The following is a 26,887-nucleotide window of genomic DNA, read 5'->3' as shown; positions in this document are numbered from 1 at the left end:
AAACGAGTAATAAGTAAATAACAAGCCAGTTGAGTAGAGCTAAGCCCACATCAATATATGATTTTATAATTTGAGTTCATCTAATTTGTTGATGTGGGGCCGCATGAAGTTTAGGCTCCTAAAATACCCATAAGATAAAAAAGGCTGTAAATATAAGATCATCATTAACATCAATGAAAGAAAAAAAAAAGAATTGTTTTTTTTAATGGGGCCGCCAAGAATAAATGTCTACGTGATTTTTATGAGATTGGGCCATTTATCAATATATGTGCATATTACTTGTAGGAAAATCCATCCTATTAAATCAAACATCATGTGGGCTTTTGGTGGATATTTAAATACATATATTAATCAGCCTTGGAAAAGGGGGGATACAGTCAGACGGCAATTAGTGTAGACGGCATCAAACATTGAGAACGAGCACATCAGACGAAATAAAAAAGAGATAAGGCTGCGATCAAGAAAGGGAAAAGGATTGGTTCGAGAGTTCAAACCATCATTCAAGATTCGGGTTTGGTTTGCAATTTATTATTTTTAGTTTTGTTAGACTTTGTGTTTTACAAAATTATAAACATGATTTACTTATCGTTTGAGATTCGTTTCTTGTTCATGAATATGATTCTTGGCTAATTTTCTTGTTACTACCTAGACATGGATGATTGATTGCTATATGTTGTGATTATATTATGGATTTTTGGAAGCTATGGTTTATTTATAAATTGTAAACGGCTTGTTCTATCAGTTAGATGTGTTTGCGTGCTTGATAGTATTTGAATATTGATTATTGCTTCGCATGAATCTTGGTGACGGTCTTTATCACATAATAGAGTCATGCTAGGATTTTAGGTTTTGGTGAGTGTCTATATCACATAATAAATCTCTTATCCTTTAGGGTGAAAATTGCATAAGTAGCCTTAGAAGTAATAATTGGTAATCTTATAAAATCAAGTGCTCTACTAATCGTCAATAGCTGTAAGGTGCGAGATTATTGCTAGGTCTAAGTGATTAAACCGCAAGGTGGGTCCTTCTTAGGAAGTTAACCTTTTGGCTGCTGTCTAGCAAGTCTAGCTGAGAAAACAAGCCTATCCTAGGTTTAGGTCTCGTAAGGGAGTGAGCCTTTTAGGATACTTTTATAAATCCATTAGATGTCTTGTAAAGGAGTCTAATAATCGGTAATTTAACAACCTTTAGGGGATCTTAGCGTGCTCTTGAGAAGGGTTAGGGGTCTTAGATTTCCCGAGAGGTGAGAATTTTAAGATCCCGGTTCCATAGCAGACAACTTCCAATTATACTCGTAACTAAAAGCAATCAGGATTCCTGTCTAGGTAGTTCCTTCACCATCCTTGAGTTCAACCTTCGTGTGAGTTGCGTCTGGTTCGTCTAGTTAGTTTATTTTTAATTATATTTTTAGGATATTTAGAAAACCCCCCCAATTAAATACACAATTAGTTAAGTCCGTGTCAGTCTAGGTCTAGATAGAGTCATTAGCGTAATCAGTAGAGTCTCTTGGGTTCGATACTCGGACTTGCTTTAGCTTTACTACATTGATCGGTTCACTTGCCGGTTGTGTGGTTTAGGGTTTAGATCGAGTCTTAGTTTTATAAATTTAAAGCTTAGAGAGTCTAGAATTAGGGTAATTTAGTTAATTTTAATTAACCCATTTTCAGCACATCAGTGGTAGCAGGTGGGGTGGATGGTGGTTGTGCGGTGAGTGAGGTTGTGGCTGGGAGTGTGTTTGTGTGAGAGAAAGAGAGAGATTAAAGAGTTTTTATTTTTAAGTTTTGTACAAAATAGCCCCTGAATAAGAAGTTCTTTACAAAATAGCGCATAGGGAGGTAAAATGACAAGAATACACTCATGTGCAAGGCACATGACCATACTTAACCAAAACATCTAACTGAGTTTAGCCTAAAGAACATAACGTGCAGGATTCTGAAACGTTAAGGACAAAACTCATCAAATTTAAAGGTAAAGAACACCACCTGCAATTTGATACAAACATAAAGGATAAAAGTTTAATTTACTCCAATAATAATAACTAGTAATAAGGCCTGTGCGTGTTGTGGCGCGAGGACATCGCAAGTATCAAATAGATTTGTTCAAGTTTTAGGTAATGCGTTTTAAGCATATGAAAACGCGTGTTTCAACATCTTTGATTGAACTCAATGTAACCTATATAAGTATTGCGATTGGATCACAACGTAAAGTAAATTGAATCTTTCTCGTACAATCATAACTTATTCTATAGGATGAATTAAAGCTTTGAAAAAAAAAAGAAAAAAAAACCACAATTTGACTCCACTCTGTCCGAAACAAAATTTATGAAAACGTACATAACATAAGTAACAAAACGTATTATAATAAAAAAAAGTATATCCAGATGTAGACCAACTCGAATTGATACAGACGCATACATAAAAATATGCACGTAAAAATGGGTTTTTAAACGAAACGTGTTATATTTGAGCTAACTTATTTACAGAAAAAGTTTATGTCGAAACATAGACACCCTTAAATTTATACGGATACGTACATAAAAATATGCACGGAAAAATAGTTTTTTTAAGTAAAAAAAATGATATTGGTAAACAAAAGAAATTAACGAACGAATGTTGTCGAAGGAAATTTAAATTAGTAAAAAGTTAGGGGCTAAAAATGTCAATTGTTGTGTTCCCGAGTTTCATTAAATGAGAGAAAAGAAAAGCTTTGGAAGGAAATAATTTTTAGTTGTGTTCCAGAGTTTCATTAAAAGAGAGAAGAGAAGAGAAAATGGGAGGTTTTTTGCCTAAATTTAATCTTTCCAATTTGGAAAGAAACGGAGAGAAGAGAAAAGAAAATGAGAGAATCACTTCTTTTCTCCCCTTAACTTAACTCGGGAACACAGCGTTTGAAATGCAATTATGTAAAACTTGTAAAACTTTAGGGGGCAATCTTTTAACCAAGTATAGAATATAGAATATGGATGTGTGTTCGGTTATCATATCACCATAGGTAACATGTATTTTATATTCCTCACGGCCGTCTTCGTCATTTCCCTCCCTTGACGATCATCAGTCTCAATTTTAGGTAACAAATTTCTTCCATTTGACGTCTAATTTGTTCCATTTTAAATCTCTATCGATGATTAATTTGATCATTAGTGTGTGTTTGTTAAAACTGAATGAAAATAAACTGAAACTTCTGTTTGAGTTTTGATTTCATTTGCACATTGTTGAGTGATTTCATGGTATGCCAATCGATTTCCCCTAACTAGTTGCTTCTATTTAACTTTAGGGTTAAACCCATTAGGGTCTGTTTGGTATGGGGTAATGGAATTGACAAAGAAATGGAATGGACGAGGTAATGGAATGGACGATGAAATGCAATGGACCATTACCATTCCATGTCTTGTTTGGTTACCATGTGTGAATGGAATGAATTATTATTGTGTATTGTTCGGTAGGTAACAAAAACGGAGTAATAAAATAAGTGGTGAGTGGTGGTGGTGGTGGTGATGGTCAGTGGTAGTAATTGTGGGTGGTTATAGGTGGTGGTGGTGGTGGATGTCGGCGGCGGCGATGGGTGGTGGTGGCGGCGAGTGGCGGTGCGGCGGTGACGACGAGTGGTGGTGGTGGCAAGGTGGTTGTTGGTGGTGGGTGGCAGCAGAGGTGGCAGTGGGTGGCGGCGGCGACGGCGGTTGGTGGTGACGGTGGTGGTGGCGTCGACGATGGTGGTGGGCGGTGGCGGCGAGTGGCGTTGGCGGTTGGTCACGGTTGTGGGTGATAACGGTGGCGAGTGGGTGGCGGCGGCGGCGGTGGCTGTCGGGGTGAGGTGGTGGCGGGTGGCGGCGATGGCCTCGGTGGTGGGTGGTGGTGGTGAGTTTTGGCGAAGGTGGTGGTTTGTGGTGTTGTTGATGAATGGTGCAAGAGGGGATGGAATGGAAAAAAAACATGGGGGGTGGAAGGAATGATTTTGAGGGAATGGAATGCCTTTTGGAATGGATGATTCCATTCCATTGACCAACCAAACATCATTTTCTTCATTCCCTCGTAATCATCCATTCCATTCCACCTATCATTCCCTCATACCAAACACTACCTTAGGGTTACCAATTTATCTATGTATTATGACACACCAAAATATAGAATCATTTAGTGATCGTACTAAAATCATAGTTTTCGAAGGCGCAAGACGCTTAAAATGTGAGGAGTTTTTTAGGCAACTAATATAGTATAAAAAGTCAATATCAATTAGGGATGAGCTCCGTACCGGTACCGAATTTCCCGGTACCAAAAATCGCCAAATATAAGTATCGGTACCGAAAATGTTCGGTATGGTACCGGTACTTAAAGGTAAGGTAAAATGTTCATCCCTAAATTATGAATCTTGATAATGGAAAGAATAAGTTGACATAATTTGCTTTGTATTTGATAAGTAGTTTACTTTATTGTTTTCTAGGGCACAAGGAAACAAAATGCATACAGAATTCTGCTCTCGGGAAGACTATATAAGTGATCTCCCTGAAAGTATTATTGAAACCATACTCGCAAAACTGCCGATAACAGAAGCTGTAAGAACAAGTGTGTTATCTAGTAAATGGAGGTACAAATGGACTACCCTTACAGAGCTTAAATTTGATGATAATTGTGTATCGAACACTCGTTATAGAGCACTTGCAGAGACCAGTGTTGTTAGATTTGTGAATCACTTTCTTTTGCTTCATAATGGTCCCATTAATAAATTCACTCTATCTAGTGTGTGTTTGCGAGGATCCGCTTATGTAGATCAATGGCTACTTCTTTTATCAAGAAAAGATGTTCAAGAGTTGAGTTTTAGGTTGGGTCAAGGTGAGTGGTTTAAGGCGCATTCTTCGCTTTTCTCTTGTAAAAAACTGATTGGTTTGGAGCTTGTTAGATGTGTGTTGGACCCGCCGTTATGTTTTAACGGTTTTCCGTATTTGAAAAATCTTTATCTTCAACAAGTTCGTATTGACCCTGATGCTGTGGAAACTCTCATCTCAAGTTGCACGCTTCTTGAACGTTTGACTTTGTCATACTTTGAAGGTGCAAAACTCACCATTCGTGCCCCGAATCTGAAGTATTTAATGCTAGAAGGTGAATTTAAAGATATATGTCTTGAGAATACTCCTATGCTAGTTGTTATATTTGTCGCTATGTATATGACCGAGGATATTGCTGAACATTTCAAACAAAGTTCAAGTTGCAATTTTGATAAGGTGCTTGGTGGTGTACCATCCATTCAGAGGCTTACCGGTCGCAGTTATTTTACAAAGGTTTGACTCTCGTATTTTGACCTCGGTTTGTCATTTTGTTGACTGATGTGTTGACTTTTTGTTCATTCATCAGTATATGAGTTTAGGTATCATTCTAGGGGAAATACAACCGATATATCAACAGCTAAAGGTCATTGAATTATCTCAAGTAGGCTTTGAGGATGAGAAAGAAATAATGGTGATTCTTCGGTTGATTTTAAGCGCCCCTAATCTTCAAGTACTTCAAATCAGGGTGAGTTTCATTTCACATATAATATTGCCATTAATGTTAAGTTAAGTATGCTGTCCTGATTTTTTATTTTTATAATTTAGAGTTCATCATTGGCGACGAATGCAGTTGATTTGGATATCTGGGATAAGGAATGCTTGCGTGATGTCACATTTAAACAACTTAAAGTAGTAAAGTTGACACAAATGTCGGGGCTACCACACGAGATGAGATTCATAGAGTTTTTGCTTGGAAGTTCACCGGTTCTTGAAGTTATGGACATCACTCAGAATGTGTATGTGACAATTGAAAATGAAGACTGGTTTGTGGAGACACTAGGGTTTGAACGGGCATCCACTGAAGTTGAATTTAGATTTGCTGAAGACCAAGCGTAAAAATATGGCATTTATCGGGTCTTGTTAACCTTTAATTTTGCTGTGTAAAAAGAAAATGGTAAACTGTAGAATTGCTCTGTTTCTTCAAATAATTTGATAATGCCCCACTTTGTTTCTAGACTTCGGTGAGTCATAGAAGACTGGGTAAGTGGTTTGCTCGTCCGTCTTCTGGCCAGTGGCGGACCCAAGATTTTATTTCAATGGGGTCCATTTTCGGGTCGGTCCTCGTTCGGGTCGAGTTAAAGTGAGGTTTGAACTAGATTTTAAAAAAAAATAAGAAAAATGGGCTTATCAAGGATTGAACCCATGACCTCTTGGTAGAAAAGAGGGAGATTTACCACTACACCATTTTTCTTTTATTTCTATGGTGTCCACCTAATTGTATTTATGGAGTCCATATACAATTTAATATACCGAATCTACTATTTTTTTAAAGATTGGGGTCCGGGGACCCCGGTGACACCAATGTGGGTCCGCCCCTGCTTCTAGCACTCCATAATCTTGACGAGCTCGTCTGAACACCACGACACGACGAAGAAGCATAGTTCTTGGAGAAGCACAATAATGTAAAACTTCCTGCATCGCCTCAAGCCTTAATTTCACTGTGTGTTTTTTTAACACAACTCACTAAATGTTTTAAATTAATTATTTCTAGATTACTGTATTGCCACTATTAAAGATAATAAACAAACAATTTTCGAAAAATCTAAATTAGGTGTTACCTTTAATTAGAATTAATCAACATTTTTTTAACATTTGACACATTGGTGTGTCTATATGTATAATTTCCTACATATACAAAACACTAGAGTGTGCATGGATCGATTTGGGTCGGTTTTGACCAAAAACCATAACCATAATCGCGATGTCGGTTATTGGATAACTATAATCATAACTGATCGGTTATGGCGGTTATGGTTATTCGGTTTTGATGGTTATAGCGGGTCGGTTATGGGTGGTTAACCGTGTATTTAGCTTAGCTAAAAATAGCTTAATTTTTTTTTAACATGGAATAAATTGTTATTGCATATTTGTATATATTAGTATATTACATAGTATTAAAAATGTATATAATCTATAATATTAATACCAATTTTTATTATCGAATATTCAAATACAGTGATATGATACATTCCATAAATTCAAATAAACATTCAATCAAAACCATAAAATGATATGAAAAACCCACAAGTACTAAAAATCTTCAGTAAAAAACATCAAATATTAAAAATATGGTGAAAGTCCTGAACCCTACAAAGATTTATTACATGTCGGTTCGGTTCAGTTATGGTGGGTATGGAGAAAATGATAACCATAACCGACCCACTACTTTCGGTTTTCAAAAAAACCATTAACCGACCCACCGGTTTTTTATTTGGTTCGGTTTTTTCGGTTTGGTTTTGTCGGTTAATTCGGTTATGGTTCGGTTAATTCGGTTTTTTGCACACCCTTACAAAACACAACTTGAGGGAATAGTGCCAGGCAGCTTGCCTGGCACTTCCCTATTGGACCAGCCTGTTTTTAATTTAATTTTATTCTTAGTTTAAAATTATGTTTTCGTCCTTTGTTTAAAATTACGTTTTTGCCCCCAGCTCAAAATAAAATTATAACTTTGCCCCTACCTTAAAATTACGCTTTTGCCCTCGGTTCAAAAACTCACTTTTAATTTTGTTCCCGGTTTAAAATTACGGTTTCGCCCTCCGTTTAAAACTACGTTTTTTCCCACAGTTCAAAATTTGTATAGCACTTCCCTATTGGACCAGCCCAGTTTTAATTTAATTTTATTCGCAATTTAAAATTACGCTTTCGTCCTTTGTTTCCTACATATACAAAACACAACTTGAGGGAATAGTGCCAGGCAGCTTGCCTGGCACTTCCCTATTCGACCAGCCCGTTTTTAATTTAACTAGGGTGTTACACCCGCGCTTCGCGGCGGGGCGACCCGATTTTTGATCTGATACAAAAGTATGTCGACACATGTCTTACATTAAGTGGAAAACTCGATTAGAAAAGTGTTTACAAAGTAAAAAGGTTGTCAGTTCAGTGTGAATGCTAATCAACTTTGGTTTATAGCGACACGTAAATAAAAATAAAGATGTAAAAGTTGATTAAAAAGTATTTAGAAAGTTAGGAGGTTGTAAGAGTTAATGCTGAAAATTAAAGGTTATAAGTAAAAAAACCAAACCACAAAAAAGAAAGAAAAAAACTTATGTAAGAGTTAAAAGCGTAAAGTTTAAACGTTGACGAAAACTGTAAACTACAAAAGAACTTGGTATTTAAGAAACAACAAACAAAGCATAAGGGCCGAAAACATACATTACAAGAGATGGGAAAAAATACGTAAAAAAACAAAACCAAAAAAAATTAGTGCAAGGGGTAAAAACATAAAGTTAAAAAGTTGATGAAAACTGTAAATTGCAAAAGAAGTTGTATTTAAGAAACAACACACAAAGCATAAGGGCCGAAAACGTAAATTAAGAAAAAAAAGAAAAAAAAAAAAGAAAACTCAAATGTTGGTAGGAAAAGCCAAAAAAAAGGAAAAAAATTATAAAAAAGGCACCCACCGACATAGCCTTTTTTATAGTTATACTAATTTTATTCTTAGTTTAAAATTATGTTTTCGTCCTTTGTTTAAAATTACGTTTTTGCCCCCAGCTCAAAATAAAATTATAACTTTGCCCCTACCTTAAAATTACGCTTTTGCCCTCGGTTCAAAAACTCACTTTTAATTTTGTTCCCAATTTAAAATTACGGTTTCGCCCTCCGTTTAAAATTACGTTTTTTTTTCCACAGTTCAAAATTTGTAAAGCACTTCCCTATTGGACCAGCCCAGTTTTAATTTAATTTTATTCCCAATTTAAAATTACGCTTTCGTCCTTTGTTTGAAATTACGTCTTTTCCACTAGCTCAAAATAAAATTATAATTTTGCCGCTAGCGTAAAATTACGCTTTTGCCCTCGGTTCAAAAACACACTTTTAATTTTGTTCCCAGTTTTAAATTACGGTTTCGCCCTCCGTTTAAAATTACGTTTTTGTCCCCCGCTCAAAATAAAATGTTGTTTTTTTCCTCTAGCTCAAAATTACGATTCTGCCCTCAGCTCAAAATTACGCTTTTGCCCACCGTTTAAAATGAAATTATGTTTTTCCCCTTAGCTCAAAATTATGATTTTGCTCTCAGTTTAAAATTATGATTTCGCCTCCAGTTCAAAAGATAATTACAATTTTGCCCTATGTACAGACATACATGTTATGAGAGAAAAATATTCGGCTTATTGCCCCGCAACGCGGGCGCCGTATCTAACGTGAAAAGAACTAAAAGTAAAACTCTAAGACATTTCATTTTTAAAATGGTTAGTGGACATGAAATGTAACTTATCTACCATGTTTCAGATTTATGTGTCAGATTAACTTTTAATCAATGTTCTCATAATCATACCTGTTTTCAAGCTAACGTTCCTACTTTCTTTTAGAGCATTTGCAATGAAGGGTCACAGACCCCTCCTACCCTCAACGTCGAACGCAAGAACTATCTCTCTCCTTCGCCAAACGGCCCGTCAAAAACCTCCCCCTATCTTTCCCCTAGCCAACTATAAAGTATAAACTCAACTCTATGTCAAGGACGCTCAGGAACCAGAGTTATAATGTGGATGTAGTAGGAATGAATTTTAATTCAGTTTTTATCAATTGAACTGATCATTTTGGTTCCTATAAAGTGAATACTTTCATAATAAAACCATTAAGTCATTAATCTATATTTAACTTTTTTCTTGCTTATTAGTGATCAACAAAGTCCCAACTTTTGCCTCTATTTTACCCTACATTGTTAAATCAGTTGTATACATTTTATGAAATCTTTAGGTAAGACTATGTGTTACGAAGAGGTGAAAGGTGATAAAAAAAAACGTATTGTCATATAAGCATGACTGATTTCGCCTTTTATTAAAGTGTTATAGTAATGTGAAATGTAATGGGTGAGTGAACTTTTTTACAACTTTTTGTACATTTTAGTAATGATTTTTTAACAACTAATATTATTTTTTATTAAGGTATTATGACAATGCTCCTTTCACGCCCCGTGGCAGTGTTCCGCATCCCTGGTCCACCGTGGCACCTCTTCCACGCCCAACCTTCACCCCTCATACACATAGTTTATGAATAAAAGTTGAAATTGTAAAAACCAAAATATCTTTTTGGAGTTTGGTTGGTTTAGTTTGGATCATGAAATACTTACTTGGATTATCTAAACTTGTTTCAAACCTCCATCAAAAAGTGTTAAATATATTTTGTGTTACCTCACTTCACATTTAGGGGACTAGGGGTGGTTCACTAGTGATGTATTCTATCACTCCCACTCTCCAATCAAATCATGACATGTCATCAACCAAATTTCTATCACTAGTGATAGAAATGTAGGAGGGATGGAATCACTAGTGATGGAATTCTATCACTCCCAATTTTTTTAATTTTCATTTTAAAATTAGAAATTAAAAATAAAACACTAAATTATAAATTTCATTAAACTTTAAAAATAAATTACATAACCAAATAAAAAAAACAACTAAACCGGTGGCATCTCCCAACCCCACTTTGCGCAAATCGCGCGCTTTTGTTCAATGACAACTGACTTGAACGGTTCGTCGAGATGGGCGTGGTTTTCACACAAGATTTTTACATCATTTTGTCTTTCAATCGTTTTCAAGTGTTCCTTGTACGCCTGCTCCCGTTCAACTTTTAGGGACATCATTGTTTCTTTTCTTTGTTCGGCCTTCTTGAATTGGGTCATTTTCTCCTCTTCGATTCTAAAGATCGACTCCGCCACCGCCTCCTTCCCTTTGCTTGACGATTCACCACCTCGTCTGCGTCGTGGCCTTGTCAACGGGCTCGTTAAGGGGTTGATCGGGTTCGTCAAGAGGGTCGTCGTTTAAGTTCATTTGGAGAAAGTTATCCGACGCGGAAGTCGTGTAGTTCCCCGACTCGGATGTCTTTGATCTTTTCGAACCGCCTCGTTTTTTGGAGCCGTAGGACCATGCGTGTCAACCAACTCAACGGGGACCCACTTCGGGTGATGTCTCGCAACTTCCCATGCCGCCACGTGTGGAAAAGTTCTCTTAGAGTACGTTTTGCAATACTCTGTGGTGGCTTGTTGCATGATCGTCGCCTCGCTCGCTCCACTTTGTGGGTTTCGGCTCTACAAAAAAAATAAAATGTTATAAAAACTGTTTTTTTTTTTTAAAACGGTTTTTTATAAAAAACTGTTTTTTTAAAACTGTTTTTTTTAAACTGTTTTTTATAAAACTGTTTTTTTTATAAAACTGTTTTTTTTATAAACTGTTTTTTTATATAAACTGTTTTTTTTTTAAAATTGTTTTTTTTTTGAACCTCAACATTTTGTTCTTCTTCCTCTTCCTCTTCCTCCGCTTCTTCTTCCTCTTCCTCGTCCTCGTCAAGACTTTGTTGTGGTTCACGTGGTTCATGCCACGCTTTTGCAAAATGATGAATGAGGGTGTTGTCTTCTAGTAGTGGATCGAGTGTGTGGGGTTGGGTTTGATACGTTTGCGATTGAAATTGGTGAGGTTGAAACGGTGGAACGAACGGTTGGTTATGGTACGTTTGCGATTGAAACGGTGGATATTGTTGGGTTTGAAAGGGTGGATATTGTTGGTTTGGAAAGGTTGGGACTTGGTCGGGTTCGTCTTGCAACCTAAAGCGCGTCGGCTCACCAAGATTCGCTCGAACCCTTGGCCTTACGGGATTTTTCTTCGTACTCGAACCTCTTTTTTTCGATCCGCCACCTCTCTTGCTTGAACCTTCCATATTTCTTGTAAAATTATTTAGATTGAGTTGGAGAGTGTTTTAATTTTTTGTATTGAGTGTGAGAATAGTGGAGAGGTTTTTGAGTTTGTTTATTGATATATGTGGGATTTATATAAAAAATTTAATCAATTACTTCAAACAAACGGTCAAAAAAATTTACAACGGTAAAAAAAAAGGGTCCATTTTCAAAACTTCAACGCGTTGTGTAGTTAACGCGTTACAAATATAACGCGTGGTCATTAGACCGGCGGCGGTGTGCCGTTCCTTCATAACGCGTGACCGGCCTTCATCACGCTCCCGCCCCGAGTAGCCTTATGATGTAACAATTTATATAATCTATATAATATAATAATTATCAACTTTTGTTAACCGTATTGGGCCATAACTATTTGTTGGCTTATGTTATTTAACATTTGTTAACTGGTTTCACACGTTAATGTTGATCCATGTCGTGTTTACGGGCCCCACAAGTGAAATAAAGTTGTTTTTATTTTTTTCCATGACATTTTGTATGCAAATTTTGTTTTTTTTTTAATGTGAACTGTTTTTCATTTTTTAATGTAAAAAAATACAAGAAAATAAGTGTATCGATTACATAAGTTTTGTAATGTGAATTGTTATTATTATTATTATTATTATTATTATTATTATTTTTAATGTGTAATTTGATTGTTATTATTATTTTTAATGTAAAAAATACAAGAAAATAAGTGTATCAATTACATAATTAATAAGAATAAGAATCATTGATTAATAACCAAACAACTACAACATTTGTTAAGTATTGGCAAAGTAATGGATTTTCCAACTTAAAACCAGTGTAATAGTGTATGGAAAAAAATCGAATTCATTAGCAAAACAAGAAATAATTTAAATCATAGTTTAACATCTTATCAGAATAAAAACTCAAAAGGTTTCTATTAAACATGAACAAAATAAAAATAACGCTATTTATTAAACAGACAAATTACTTGAAAATTTGAAACTCACTTTTTTTTTTGAACGGCCAACAAACTCAATCCTGAGCACTCTTGGGGCACCCACTGGACAAACGGAGTACTCCGAGAGTAACCCGAGTCCACCACCAATTCCGCGGAAAACCCGGTAACACACCCGCCCGTAGGCACGACAGTGAAATTACCGGTAAAACTCGTTTGGCTCAAAGATCCAACCCAGGTTTCCCTGGGTCTCCACTTATATCTGGATTTTTAATATTTTACTTATTAAATGAAATATTAGACTTAATGTATTATTTAATTATAATATTTAACAGAATGTAAGTTTGCTATGGAAGTTTGGCATAGGATTGGGACGTGGTGTCGGCTCCCGCCGATCTTCGCTTTTGACGTTCGGGATTTATTATGCTTATTCAAAGATGCCGCTGGAGGTAAGCAAGGTAAAAGAATAGTCCAAGGAATTGTCATTGTAGCACTGTGGTGTATTTGGTTAGCCCGTAACGAGAAGAGTTTCAACCAAAGGGAGGTAAAGGTAATGGACATAATCCATCAAATAAAGTCGAGAACGTTTTTTTGGTACAAAAATAGGTTTGGCTGTAATAGTTTGGAATGGAGTGATTGGTATGTAAACCCGATGTACATGTTGTAATTGGCTTGGCTTCCGTCCGTGTTTTGCGGACTGGTTGTCCTTTTTAATGAAGTTGAATGTTCAAAAAAAAAACTAAATTCTGAAATGTTAAATTACGTAGATAACGGTTTTAATTTTGTATGTTAATTGTTAAGACTTTATTTTACGGGTTTTTTATTTTATTTTATTTTGGTTGATATCATGACAAGCTAATCCGGTACGAAAATATATTTAACTTGCTTTTTTTTTTTTTTTTTCAATTTCATAGGTTAATTCTTCTTCTTTTTTATAACAACTTTATTTTTCAGGTTTTCTCTTTTAGCTGTGATGTCTAGTGGCGGATCTAGAAAACCTTCGTAGCGGTAACGTTTTATAAAAAACGGTAACAAAATCGAAAAAACGTCAAAAAAAGTCAAATTTTTCCAAAACTCACTACGGCCAGAGCGCCAAGCGGTAGCGGAGGCTACCCCTTCCCCTAAGGTAGGTCCGCCCTGGTGATATCGTAACAAGCCGAACCGGTACCGATATATAGATAAGTGTAGACTCCTTCAAAAGATATATAAATAAGTGTAGACTCCTTCAAAAGATATATACATAAGCGTAGACAATAGTTTCGCGATAAATGAAGCAAAAGTAACTTTTACGTGACGTACAACATTATAGCCACAGATTCACTATCCCCAAACCACCAGTTCATCATATCTCACTTCGCCCAAAGAAATTATTTTTTCCTTCAAAAGATATATAGATAAGTGTAGGCAATAGTTTCACGATAAATGAACTAAAAATAACTCTCTTGATGACTTGCAACATTACAGATTCATTGTGTGGACATGTACATCATATCTCATTTCGCCTAAAGTCTGGTATTCAGATAATATTTCAAGCTCTTTAAAGCTCGCTGCTTGTGGCTAGTGTGCACTTAGGGTGGAAGAGGGTGCTCAAACACATGGAGAGCGGTAAACTCTTCACTTAGACAATCACCTTATGCCATGTCAACTTCCCTATTCATTTCCCATTTTGCACTCCCCGAGTCTCATTTAGACCGTGGGGTATTGTGGGGCTTGGGTTGGAGGCATGAGTTGACACGTGGAGTTCGAGCCCCCCCACTGGTGAGTGACGTGTCCGTGGGGTATGGCGGGGCTTGGGTTGGGGCGTGGCTTGGCAGTTCATTAAAAAAAATTACAAAAGATTAAAAAAATACACACAACATTAAAAAAAAGCCTAAAATTTTATTAAATTCTTAAAAATTACATAATTCCTAAAAATTACAAAAAAAACCTAAAAACGATTACAAAAAAAAAAAAAAAAAAAAAAAACCTAGAGCGTTAAGTAAATTTCAAAAAGCGCGAGCTTGTCGAACAGCTTTCGCTCCTTATTGTGGATGTTTTGGTTTGGGTTGGGGTAGCCAGTGGGGTTGAGGTTATATTTATAGTGGATGTTGACATGTTGGGGTGACCGCTTGGCTTGGCCAAACGGTTACAATTTAAAATTTAAATTACCCCGCCCCGCTATGACATGGCCAACAAAGCGAATAGGAGCCGGCCACATAGGATCGCTAGCCCACCCCACGCCCGGCTTCAAACTCCCGCCCCTTGGGCCACGCCCCAACCCAAGCCCACCCGGGGTGGTGGCTTGGGCGTTTTCAGCCAACCCACGCCCCAACCCAAGCCTCATACCCCATGGTCTTAACGGGGAGAGGGAAGGAAAATGAATTAAGAGAGAAAGGGGGGAAAAGATGATTTTTTTCGTGTTCCTGAGTTTAATGAAATGTAAAGGAAAAGAGAAGAAATCAAACATTTTATGTGTTCCCGAGTTAGAAGGAAAAGAAAAGAAAATAACAATTTTACCATTATACCCTTTAAACATAAAACATTTTAATTAACATTCTATTTTAATTAACATTCTGTTTCTACATTTGACCTGCTTCTACATATGATTTTGGGTACTAAATTATACCTAAAAAAAGATTACAAACCTCCACCAACGGTCAGTTAAATTTTATATGCCTCGCAATCATTAGCCATTCTTGAAAACAGCTGAATACAAGCACAAAGAAAGCTAACTGTATTTCAAACCATATAATATAAGGGCAATTCGGAATACTTTTTCAAAGGTCTATACTTTAGATTTGAAAACCTTAAAAAGCATATAACTGTATTTGTAAGTTTTCTTTTTTTGAACGTCCAACGAAGAAACTTTATTAAAAAAGATTGCAAATGACTAGCCCAAAACAAAAGTGCAACAACAATCTGTTTAAACAAATTTGACACCCAGGTTACATCCTACCATCCCATCTTGTGCAGATTGAATCCATTCCATATATCCCAGTCTAAAGACACTTCCTTGGATCTAGATTTGACCCACAGGAAACTTAGGCTTTTAATATCTGAGACCGTCTTCTGAGCCGATGGACTTGCCTGGTTAAAAACTGTTTCGTTTCTTACTTTCCACACACACCATAAATAAGTCAAGCATACCGCATACAACGCTTTCTTGAGCTTAGCGGACCCAGAGTGTGCACGTCCATGTCCAGAATGTCTCTTATGCCGAAAACAAAGGCGTTTGGCAGCTTACACCATTGCGTAATAACCGCCCACACGGACTGCGCAAATCCGCACGAAAGAAAAAGGTGTTCAGTGGACTCCGGTTCGTCACCACATAACGGACAAAAATGCGACTCGACATTAATGTTTTTGCGGACCAAAGCGCATCTCGTCGGCAACCTATCAAGCTCCGCTCGCCATGCTAAAAACCCAACCTTTTTCGGGACCCAACCGTTCCATCTGAAAACATATTGGGGCAAAGTGTATCGTGCATTCTGGAGAATCTCCTTTACGCTTTTGGCCCTATACACGCCTGAAGAGTCTTCTGTCCAAATCCATTCTTCTATGCCATCTGATAAAATCGGAGGATCACATAGAACTTTTTTTTATTATCTTTATATTCGTCAGGTAGACTAATAATTCGAACTTTATATCATTAGTCTTATTGTTATTTATGGTTAATTTTGAGTTTTTTACCCAGTTATCCATAGAAACTACATCTCTTTGTTATTAAAATAACGTTCTCTGTTTTTTACTTGGGAATTGTTAATATTCCAAATGATTTTGAGCATAGCAAGGGAGATATTGTACATTTTATTGTATGCTTCACAATAGATTATGTATCTTTTAGCTCAGTGTCATGCAGACATTTTTTTTTTCACACTTGGTACTTACATGAAAACAGTTGGCTTATGCTGTTATGCGTTACACAAACAAGTCCTCTCTTGATAAGCCAGTAGAACTTGAATAGTAAGTAATTACAATTTTTATGGAAGCTGATTGTCCATACACTTTGCAGATAGATATTCCCGATAATGACCATGTTTCGGAACCATCTGGGCAAGTTCTTGATGACCCTCCTAGTATAGCTTCTAGTGAAACGCATCATGTTTCTCCTATTTCAATATGGCTGCAAAATCTCGGCCTATCTCGGTATGAAGAAGTTTTCATCCGTGAAGAAATTGATTGGGACAGTCTGAAGTGGTTGACTGATGAGGTTGGTCAAACCATTATAATCCTTTTTGCTTTGCTTGTTACCAAATTACGTAAAGTTTTAAACTTTATTCTTTCTTGTAGGATCTATGTAACACACCTCTTTGTTATTAAAATAACGTTCTATGTTGTATAATCGGTTATCAAGACGTATGGTCGCCGGACCCTCCCGTGGTTCCGCCTCTGAACAATACCGATGGAAAAGAGATGAAAAATATGAAAGATGCATACCTGATTGATGCAGAGCAGGAACTTGCGCCAAAATTTTGTAGGTTGTATCTGTAAAATAACTGAACGTGAGCTTTAGGTGTTTATATAAAAAAAGGATTAGATATGAGGGCAATTTAGTAATTAATACAATTTTCTCTCATAATCTCTCCAATTTGGGAGGATAAAGATACGTACAAAAATTGTTCCCTTTTCCCTCATTTCCCCTCCCCTTCCATCCTTAAAAAATCTCGGGAACATGGTTTTCTCCTATTTTCATCTTCTTTCTTTCCCCTCCCCTTGTTAAATGAGACTCAGGAACACAGTGATAGTGTAGGGGTGCTTCACCCAAACAATTTTTTTTTTCAAAAAAAAAATAAATAAATAAATAAATGTGTGATTGGTTGAAAGAGAGTGGGGCCCACCATTAACCCCCCTCTCTTTCTCTCGGTGACTAGTTATGAAGTATGGGGACGCAGGGAAGCATGGAGTATACTATTTGAAACTTGAAGTATTTATGTGAATTTTGAAGTATTATTTTTATATTATTGTGTGTGTGTGTATATATATATATATATAAAGTATAAAGTATATCGTACATTACGGCTTAACGTACTTCACGTACAACAACGTGCGTGATTTGTTCTATAACATGCGTGATTAATGTTTTCAATATGCGTGATTATTGTGTTTCAACATGCGTGATTTTGGATTTTTGAGTTACAATGTGCGTGATTTTAAAATGAACGTGCGTAATTACCTGTCGTACGTGATGTACGTTAAGCCGTAATGTACGTTAACCTTTCTCTCTATATATATATATATGAAAAATCACATATAAGCATTCACATCCAACCCACTAAAATCCGTGAGTGGAGTTTTTATAATGTAAAGAGTATAAAAAGTTGTTGTGAGTGGAGGAGAGAGAAAATGTTACTGTTCATCTTTATATTTGAGGGGACACGTTCACCCCTTATAATTTTTTTAATATATTTTGAAAGTGATTAGGAGTGGAAGAGAGAGAAAAGGTAATGATAAATGTATAAAAAAATATTATTTAATTGAAAAGGAGAGAGAAGATGTAGTGTTTTTTAATGTAATTTAGGGTGAAAAATTGATGGAGTGGATGTGAATGCTCTAAGAATTCTCATTACAATTAATCCTTAGACGGTACCTCACCACCCAATTAACGTCTTCTACAAGATTACTTTGGACTAAACTGATAAAATGACGATATGAACGAAAATGACATTTAAGCCATTGAGCCTTTTGGAAATGGGTCAACTCAAAATCAAAACTTAAATGCTTTCGTCTTCTTTAGTGACTGCGTCTTCGTCAATTCCCTCCCAGAAGAACCCTTAGAGGATCATCAGTCTCAATCTTAGGTACGAATTTCTGTTTGAGTTTTGATTTCATTTGCACATTGTTGAGTGATTTCATGGTAGGCCAATCGATTTCCCCTAACTAGTTGCTTCTATTTAACTTTAGGGTTAAACCCATTAGGGTTACCAATTTGTCTCTGTATACTCATGCAAGTTGTTGATTGGGGCACACCAAAATATAGGTTTAGGATCAAATACAAAGAATCCTAAATTTAAGAAGGGTATCAAACGGGCTCGATTGACCTAATTCAAGCGGCATTGTAACCGTCTCATCAAACTCTACGATGTGATATTTTAGGTTTTCATATTCGGATTTATAGGTTGTAGATTTTAAATTTTTTGTTTATTATCAGTGTATCTTTTATTTATCGTTGTGTTTTTTCTATATTTGCGTCATTGTGTCTTTTTTCCTCGACATTGTGTCATCACTTCTTATTTTTAGGAGCCTTTGTAAAATAACTTAACCCCCAAAATATATAATCTTGGTTTAAAAAAGTGTGAGGCGCTCCGAAGCGTGTTGGTTCCAAAAGCTTTAAGCGAAGCTTGAAGCGAGAGCTTCACGTATACGAAGCGCTGAAAAAAAAATATATATATATAAAAAATATTTGTACACATCAATATGACATATTCTACTTGTTAATCAATGATAAACACAAAAACATGATTAAAAAACACACTTAACACATAGTTAAAACATAAATTAAAGTCGAAACACACTTAACAATGCACTTATAACCTCCCACCAAATGTTGTTTCAGTCGATAAACTCCCCCTTTGCACATTTTTCCTGCAAAAATTACAAGAAATATCTGATCGGACCTTAGGATCTTGGGTATCATATTTTCAGCTACTCGGGTTACCAGATGATATGGACTTTTCCAAGGCAGAAGTAGTGTTGTTCGATCCTGAGACCATTATGATTTCTAAACAGAAATGAAGTTACAGAAATAACAGCTGTCAGATAAGAAGTTAATAACAGTTGAAGATGGACAAATTAAACAGAAATAACAGCTCTCAGATAAGAAGTTAATAACAGTTAAAGAAGGCTAACATTCTTTTTTAGGGCAAAGAAGTAGCGGATATATCAATAAAAGATGCTGGACCTCAATTAAACCCTATTAGAGACTATTGGGCCCAAATAAAACCCCAATCTGACCTGATTGGGCTGAAGCGTCGCTTCAAACACATGGCGCTTCGGGCTTAAAGCGCACTTCGAAACGCTTCACGTGATTTGTCGCTTCAGAGCAAAAAAAGCGCTATTCATAACACTTCATTGCCTCACGCTTCAGAGCAAAAAAAGCGCTATTCCTAACGCTTCATTGCCTCACGCTTTAAGCTCGCTTTTTAAAACGAAGTGTATAATCATTTAATGATCGCATGAAATCATAGTTGTCAAAGGCACAAGGCGCTTAAAAAGCAATGCCTTTTACAGGCGAGGCTTATAGTATATAAGTACAATTATTAGGGGTTTAGATATGTTTTAGGCTTCTTTAGGGCTAGTTTAGGTTGTTTTAGGTTGATTCCAGGCTTGTTTAGGGATGTTTCGGATCTGTTGAGACAATTTGTCGTCGGAATTTTGTCTGAACTTGGCCTGAAAATTTAATATCAATCTTGATCATGGAAAGATCCAGTTGATATAATTTGCTCTGTATTGGGAGTAATCTACTCTAATTTTTTGTAGGAGACAAGGGAACAAGATGGATACAAATCTTGTCTCTCGGGAAGACTATATAAGCAATCTCCCTGAAAGTATTATCGAAACCATACTCACAAAACTGCCATTAAGAGATGTTGTAAGAACAAGTGTGTTGTCTAGTAAATGGAGGTACACATGGACTACCCTTACAGAGCTTCGATTTGATGATGACTGTTGTATATCAGACACTCATCATAGAGCACTTCCGGAGATCGGTCTTGTTAAATTCGTGAATCAATTTCTTTTGCTTCATAATGGTCCTATTACAAGGTTCACTCTATCTAGCGAGTATTTGGAAAGATGTCCATATGTAGATCAATGGCTACTTTTCTTATCAAGAAAAGATGTTCAAGAATTGAGTTTTGGGTTGGCTGAAACTGAGTGGTTTAAAGCACCTTCTTGTCTTTTCTCTTGTAAAAAACTGATTTCTTTGGAGCTTGTTAGATGTGAGCTGGACCCACCGTTGCATTTTAAAGGTTTTCCGAACTTGAAACGTCTTAATCTTCAACAAGTTAGTATTGACCCTGATGCTGTGGAAACTCTCATCTCAAGTTGCACGCTTCTTGAAAGTTTGACTTTGTCATACTTTGAAGGTGCAAAACTCACCGTTCGTGCTCCGAATCTGACGTATTTAATGCTAGAAGGTTATTTTCAAGATATTTGCCTTGAGAACACTCCTATGTTAGTTGTTGTATCGATCGCTATGTATATGGCTGAGGCTTATCAAAGTTCAAGTTGCAATTTTGATAAGGTGCTTGGTGGTGTCCCATCCATTCAGAGGCTTACTGGTCACAGTTACTTTACAAAGGTTTGACTCATTTGTTTTGACTTCGGTTTGTAATTTTGTTGACTGACGTGTTGACTTTTTGTTTATTTCAAGTATATGAGTGTAGGTAACACTCTAGGGGAAATACATCCTACTTATCGACAGCTAAAGATCATTGATCTATACCAAGTAAGCTTTGACGACATGACAGAAATAATGGTGATTCTTCGGTTGATTTTAAGTGCCCCTAATCTTCAAACAATTCAAATTGAGGCGAGTTTCATATATTATATATATTGTCATTAATAATAAGTACGTCGTCCTGATTTTTATTTTTAAGTTTAGGGTTCATCATGGTCAACCGATCCGCTTGATTTGGATTTCTGGGATAAGGAATGCCCGCGTGATGCCACCTTTGAACAACTTAAAGTAGTAAAGTTGACACAAATATCGGGGCTCCCACACGAGATGAGATTCATAGAGTTTTTGCTGGGGAATTCACCTGTTCTTGAAGTTATGGATGTCACCAAGAATGTGTATGAGACTGATGAATATGAAGACATGTTTATGAAGATACTAGCGTTTGAGCGTGCATCAGATGATGTTGAATTTATATTTGCTGAAGACCAAGTGTAAAAATATGGCGTTTGACGTGTCTTGTTAACCTTTAACTAGATGTTTGCTGTGTAAAAACAAAATTGTAAACTGTCGATTTGATCTATTTCTTCAAATCGTTTTATGACGTTTATTAAGGTCCTTAAAAATCTTAACAATGATTTCTATAGAACCAGGGGGTCGAAAACGTATATACCCAAAAGTTTCTATACGAAAGCCACATATATTACACTACTGAGCAACCCCCCCCCCCCCCTTCTAACCTGTGCCAATGATTATCTATTGTAAAATTAACGTTGTCGTTTTAATGTATATAATGTATAGTTCCAACTTTTCCAAACAGGAATATGATTAAACAATACTAGTCAAATGGCTACATTGTCATCAGGATGGAACCACAAAGATTTAAAAAATCTTTATAATATTCATCATTTGCACATAAATTTCCACACTGCACATCTTCTTCTTTTACCAAAATGGTGACTTTCTTGGGAGTTTTGATAAGCCTACTACTATGTTCTATAGTCCTCTTAGCTCTATTCAAATTCTTCCACAAATTTTGGTGGGTTCCGATGCGCATAACGCGTGTAATGAACTCACAAGGAATACGCGGACCTCCTTACAGTTTCATCTACGGCAACACCAAGGAAATTTCCAACATGATAAAGAGATCGACGAGTGTTCCCATGGACATATCACACGACATATTCCCGCGAATTCAACCTCACTTTGATTCATGGTTGCACATATACGGTCCGTATATATTATTCATAGTCCATTTAACATGTGCTTGCATAACAACGGGTATTTTAAATGTTTGTTTTGATGTAGGGAAGAACGTTCTATATTGGCAAGGTCCTCAACCCGAATTAGTTGTCACAGAGCCAGAGCTCCTCAAACAGTTAATGAGTGTTCGAGAGCTTTCGACGACGAGGGTACAAGGCGTGGGACCTGTTTTCGACAAGATATTTGGAGGTGGTCTAATTTTCTCTCAAGGTGAAAAATGGGCGAAACAACGAAAATTAGCAGCTCACGCTTTCAATGGTGACCGGTTGAAAGTAAGTTCACACAAACCACAATTACCAGGAAACTTTTACCGAGTCAACTCATTGAGTCGTGACTCGTGAGTATGAATTGTTAATAAGTCAGAAAAAGAATATACGAGGTTAATGAAATATTAGAGTAAAATGCCATTTTCGCCCCTGAGTTTTGGCCACTTTTGTGACTTTCATCCAAAGGTTTGTTTATTCGCATCTTATCCAAAGGGGTCAAAGTCTTGCCATTTTTATCCAACTTGTTAACTTCATCCATTTTTTTAATGTTAAGTCATGGATGTTTTCGTCATTTTAGACATTATTATAATTTAAATAAACCTTCCTTATTCGGAAATACCTCTGAGTTAACTTTAAAAAAATGGATAAAGTTAACGAGTTGGATAAAAATGGCAAGATTTTAAACCTTTTGGATCCAGGTGCAAAAAAACAAACCTTTGGACGAAAGTCGCAAAAGTAGCAAAACCTCAGGGACAAAAATGACATTTTACTCGAAATTTTATAATGAAATCAATGCATATATACAGATTCACCTCATCATTTGTCTTCATTTGTTATTTAAGATATCAAAAGTCAAAACAAGTCATGAGAGTTTTTCATAGATGCATGTCTTATGTGGCACATAATATATACATGAACTTATTCTTGTGCATACATATGTTTTGAAATACAAATAAACATGATCCTTGTTTCAGAACAAAACAAGAAATCTTTTAGGGACAATAAAAGTCAATTTTCTTGTTCGTTGTTCGTTTGGCTATAGAACATGGTTCCAGCAATGGTTGAAAGCGTTGACACAATGCTAAAACGTTGGAAAGACGCTGGAACCAAGGAGAAAGATGTCCATGAAGAGTTCAGAACAATGACATCTGAAGTCATCGCAAAGATCGTGTTCGGAAGTAGCTATGAGAAGGGGAAGCAAATTTTTGAGAAGCAGGGAGAGTTATTTCGGTTGGGTGCCAAACAGTTGTCCAAAACTAGGCTTCCTGGCTTCGGGTAAATCTACCTTATCGGTTATCGTATATGGAACAATTATACAACTCATAAAATGATCATTAATGTTGAGATCTTCGCAGGATGATATTCAAAGATAAAGAGAATTTAGAAACCGACAAACTGTTAGCCGGCATTCAAGATATCATTACAAAGATAATAAGAAACAGAGATTATACGATAGTTTCAGAAGACGAAGACAACTCCACGACTGATTACCTTGGAATACTTTTGAATGCGCGCCATGATGCCAACGACAATTACAAGCTCGCCATACAGGATATTATCGACGAGTGCAGAACTTTTTACATTGCCGGCCATGGGACGATCTCTCTTTTGCTGACATGGGCTACTCTTCTTCTCGGAATCCACACCGAATGGCAAGAGAAAGCACGCAAGGAGGTTCAAGAAGTATTTGGCAATCACAACCCATCTTCAGAAGGAATAGCAAGACTCAAGAAAGTAAGATTATTAATCTAACAACCTCATTAGTTCTTACTTTCTAGTTGTGTTTTGTAACTGTGTGTTTTTTTCTCGTATCATAATACAGATGAGCATGATAATCAATGAGACGCTACGTCTGTACCCTCCTGCAATATCCACTGGCCGAAAAGTTTATAAGGAAACGCGCGTAGGAGATCTGGTTCTTCCAGCAAACTTAAGTTTGCAAATACCATTTTTACCATTGCATCAAGACCGCGAAATATGGGGTGAAGATGCTCATCTCTTCAAACCGGAAAGATTTTCTGAAGGGGTTGCCAATGCGGTTAACAGCAATCCAGGAGCATTCATCCCTTTTGGTTATGGACCGCGAATCTGTGTAGGCAACAATTTCGGGATAAATGAAGCAAAAATAACGCTCTCGATGATCTTACAACGTTACAGATTCACTCTGTCCCCAAACTATGTCCATGCACCGGTACATTATATCTCGCTTCGCCCAAAGTCTGGTGTTCAGATAATATTTCAAGCTCTTTAAAGCTCTGTTTCTTGTGGCTTGTGTACACTTAATAAATTGTATGTGTTGCTTAGAAAATGATTGGTGTGTCTATCTAAAGTTCTAAACAATATGATGTGCTAGTGTAGGTGTTATTGGGTCAAACATGTTTAGATTACAAGTCAAAGCAATTAATTTTGTTGTACAAAGTTAGAAAAGGGTGAATTTGAAAGTTCATAAATAACTAAAATACAATTATAAAAACATGAAATCTATTAATGAAAACATAATTAAAATAAAAATAAAACATTATTGACATCCATATTAAAAGAAAAATTACTTTATTTTTATTATGTAAATTTTATTCCTCATGCTATTAGGCCTAGAACTACACATACCGGTTTCTTTTTAAAAAAATCAAACCGATTTTGTCAACATGGTCAAAATTGGTTATGGAAAAAACCGGTTCAAGAAGGGGTGGAAAACCATAACCTATTAACCTGGTTAGATTATTTTAGACCGGTTAACCGGCCACCAATAAAAAGCGGTTTTATAATATAAGTTTAAAAATATTAATAAACATAAAATAAACTTCTACTTATTATGTGTTTTTGAAATCTTAGGAGTTAACAACACACAAGTTCCATAAACACTCAATACCAATATATACAAACATTTCCAACGGCTAGAATTTTTGTAACGTTAATAAACTGGTCACCGGTTAACAAATATTAAAACTTGTTACAAACCGGCTCTATTTCAGTTACGGTTGACCGGTTTCGGTTTTGATTATGCAACTAACGAATCGAATGAACACGAATAATGCCTTGTTTGTGTTTGTTCGTTAAGGATATAATGTGTTCACAAACAATTCATGAATGCTTACTGAATGGGATTTTATGTTGTTCATTCATTAAGGAAAGGAACGTGTTCATGAACGCAGATAAAATCGGCGAAGATGACAGTGACTAGAGGTGGATTGTGAGATGGAGCGGCACTAGACCTTGAAGCCCTAATCGTTGAACGAAGATCAATATTATTATTCGATGTGAATAATGAGAAGGCAAGTGGAACGATGCATAAACAAGGTAGAGAAAAAGGTTTCCTATTTTTATTTTACTGGGTAATCTAACTTATAATAAAAGACTACAAATAATGCCACATGGCATTATCTCCTTCAACCTAATAAATTTTATTTATATTTGTTTAATAAATTTTCTTTTAATATTAATATTAATTAATAACCAATATATATATATTTCTTATTTTTATCCTTATCTTTATCTTTATCTAAAATTAAAAAATAACTTCGATTTTGCAATTTAGACCCTTTGTCTTTTTACTTTTAACCCAATGTTTTTCATCTTTTGCAATTTAATACCAACTCTTTTTTATTTTCAATTTTGGTCCACCATACTTTTCATCTTTTCCAAATTTTTCGTTTCGTTCTAAATTTTGTGAGTTAACGCACCGCAACGTGCGTGTGGGGTTCAACATTTTTACATATATTTTTCCCGTTTGACTGGCCCGTCGCGTCACACCTATTTTTCTGCGTTTGGCAAGTTTGTCCAACACGCGAGTCCTGGATGAACTTAGTTATTTTTTTCTATATTTTACGTTTCGGCTTAATTTCTCAGCTACGAGCGTACATGATTCAAATATTTTACGTCTGCTTTTCGTTCGACGTTATTTTTTTCCCGTTTTTATTTATTTTGTTTTTACAAGCTTTTCCTGTGTTGGTGATCGCTGACAATGGTATAGTATTACTACTACTTAACACACTTTATGACAACCGCTGCAACGCAGGGGCTTAATACTAGTGAAATAAATAAGAACGAATGAATATAGAAAATTTAGATAAGATAAATAAATGCTAATAAATCTTTAATAGATAACATAAACAAACAGTGTTCACGAACACATTACCGAACATAATTGAACAAACGAGACATCGGTTCGTGTTCGTTCATTTAACTAACTAAACAAAATTTCTTGTTCATGTTCGTCAATTAAATGCCATTTTAGTCCCTGTGGTTTGGGCCACTTTGCCAGTTTAGTCCAAAGGTTTCATTTTTCGTCTGTGAGTCCACAAAAAGTTTTCATCGTTGCCATTTTAGTTTACTGGGTTAACTCCATCCATTTTTTCTTTTAACGAGAAAGGCAATTCGGTTATTTTATATGTAAATCTATGAACTAGAAGGGTAATTCGGCCATATAAAATGACCGAATTGTCCTTCTCGTTAACAGAAAAAATGGATGAAGTTAACCTAGTGGACTAAAATGGCAAAGATGAAACCTTTTTAGACCCACAGACGAAAAATAAAACCGTTAAACTAAACTGACAAAATAGTTCAAACCACAAGGACTAAAATGACATTTAACTCTTAATTAAATTAACTTTTTCCGCCAAACGGTTGATTTGTTGGG

At 36.1% G+C, this 26,887-nt stretch overlaps 4 protein-coding genes across 6 annotated transcripts; all 4 read left to right on the top strand.

The window, feature by feature from the left end:
• Positions 1–408: 408 nt before the first annotated feature.
• LOC110872147 (F-box/FBD/LRR-repeat protein At1g13570) lies at positions 409–5,995 on the top strand. 3 transcript variants are annotated; one of them, XM_022120931.2, is made up of 5 exons: positions 2,963–3,066; positions 4,438–4,581; positions 4,735–5,272; positions 5,346–5,504; positions 5,585–5,995. In XM_022120931.2, the coding sequence occupies exons 2-5, from the start codon at positions 4,454–4,456 to the stop codon at positions 5,873–5,875; spliced, it is 1,116 nt and encodes a 371-aa protein (XP_021976623.1). In that variant the 5' UTR covers positions 2,963–3,066; positions 4,438–4,453; the 3' UTR covers positions 5,876–5,995. The 3 variants fall into 3 exon arrangements, with proteins under 3 accessions (XP_035832351.1, XP_021976623.1, XP_021976620.1); XM_035976458.1 differs by lacking the exon at positions 2,963–3,066 and adding an exon at positions 409–511 and having other exon boundaries at positions 4,438–5,272; XM_022120928.2 differs by having other exon boundaries at positions 4,438–5,272.
• Positions 5,996–16,504: 10,509 nt separating this feature from the next.
• LOC110869596 lies at positions 16,505–17,097 on the top strand. Its single transcript, XM_022118838.2, has 3 exons — positions 16,505–16,816; positions 16,897–16,903; positions 16,961–17,097. The coding sequence occupies exons 1-3, from the start codon at positions 16,589–16,591 to the stop codon at positions 17,095–17,097; spliced, it is 372 nt and encodes a 123-aa protein (XP_021974530.1). The 5' UTR covers positions 16,505–16,588.
• Positions 17,098–18,263: 1,166 nt separating this feature from the next.
• On the top strand, positions 18,264–21,615 carry LOC110872146 (F-box/FBD/LRR-repeat protein At1g13570). The gene is made up of 4 exons (XM_022120927.2): positions 18,264–18,404; positions 20,083–20,905; positions 20,978–21,136; positions 21,209–21,615. Exons 2-4 carry the CDS (start codon positions 20,099–20,101, stop codon positions 21,497–21,499), a joined length of 1,257 nt encoding a protein of 418 aa, XP_021976619.1. The 5' UTR covers positions 18,264–18,404; positions 20,083–20,098; the 3' UTR covers positions 21,500–21,615.
• A 324-nt stretch (positions 21,616–21,939) lies between these two features.
• LOC110872144 (cytochrome P450 CYP749A22) lies at positions 21,940–24,625 on the top strand. Its single transcript, XM_022120922.2, has 5 exons — positions 21,940–22,231; positions 22,310–22,536; positions 23,294–23,526; positions 23,607–23,985; positions 24,074–24,625. The coding sequence occupies exons 1-5, from the start codon at positions 21,955–21,957 to the stop codon at positions 24,500–24,502; spliced, it is 1,545 nt and encodes a 514-aa protein (XP_021976614.1). The 5' UTR covers positions 21,940–21,954; the 3' UTR covers positions 24,503–24,625.
• The last annotated feature ends 2,262 nt before the right edge of the window (positions 24,626–26,887 follow it).

This window comes from Helianthus annuus, chromosome 8, assembly GCF_002127325.2.
Source record: "Helianthus annuus cultivar XRQ/B chromosome 8, HanXRQr2.0-SUNRISE, whole genome shotgun sequence".
Classification (NCBI taxonomy): domain Eukaryota; kingdom Viridiplantae; phylum Streptophyta; class Magnoliopsida; order Asterales; family Asteraceae; genus Helianthus; species Helianthus annuus.
The sequence above is the reverse complement of the archived record's forward strand: the minus strand, read 5'-3'. Positions and strand labels throughout refer to the sequence as shown.

What these genes read in the sequence shown, in the direction of transcription:
- LOC110872147 (XM_035976458.1), top strand. Translation starts at nt 4,454, where the DNA reads ATGCATACAGAATTCTGCTCTCGGGAAGACTATATAAGTGATCTCCCT. An exon ending in GTCGCAGTTATTTTACAAAG is followed by an intron (nt 5,273 to 5,345) that starts GTTTGACTCTCG and finishes TTCATTCATCAG; the next exon opens with TATATGAGTTTAGGTATCAT. An exon ending in TTCAAGTACTTCAAATCAGG is followed by an intron (nt 5,505 to 5,584) that starts GTGAGTTTCATT and finishes TTTATAATTTAG; the next exon opens with AGTTCATCATTGGCGACGAA.
- LOC110872144 (XM_022120922.2), top strand. Translation starts at nt 21,955, where the DNA reads ATGGTGACTTTCTTGGGAGTTTTGATAAGCCTACTACTATGTTCTATA. An exon ending in ACTAGGCTTCCTGGCTTCGG is followed by an intron (nt 23,527 to 23,606) that starts GTAAATCTACCT and finishes AGATCTTCGCAG; the next exon opens with GATGATATTCAAAGATAAAG. An exon ending in GAATAGCAAGACTCAAGAAA is followed by an intron (nt 23,986 to 24,073) that starts GTAAGATTATTA and finishes ATCATAATACAG; the next exon opens with ATGAGCATGATAATCAATGA.
- LOC110869596 (XM_022118838.2), top strand. Translation starts at nt 16,589, where the DNA reads ATGGAAGCTGATTGTCCATACACTTTGCAGATAGATATTCCCGATAAT.
- LOC110872146 (XM_022120927.2), top strand. Translation starts at nt 20,099, where the DNA reads ATGGATACAAATCTTGTCTCTCGGGAAGACTATATAAGCAATCTCCCT. An exon ending in GTCACAGTTACTTTACAAAG is followed by an intron (nt 20,906 to 20,977) that starts GTTTGACTCATT and finishes GTTTATTTCAAG; the next exon opens with TATATGAGTGTAGGTAACAC. An exon ending in TTCAAACAATTCAAATTGAG is followed by an intron (nt 21,137 to 21,208) that starts GCGAGTTTCATA and finishes TTTTAAGTTTAG; the next exon opens with GGTTCATCATGGTCAACCGA.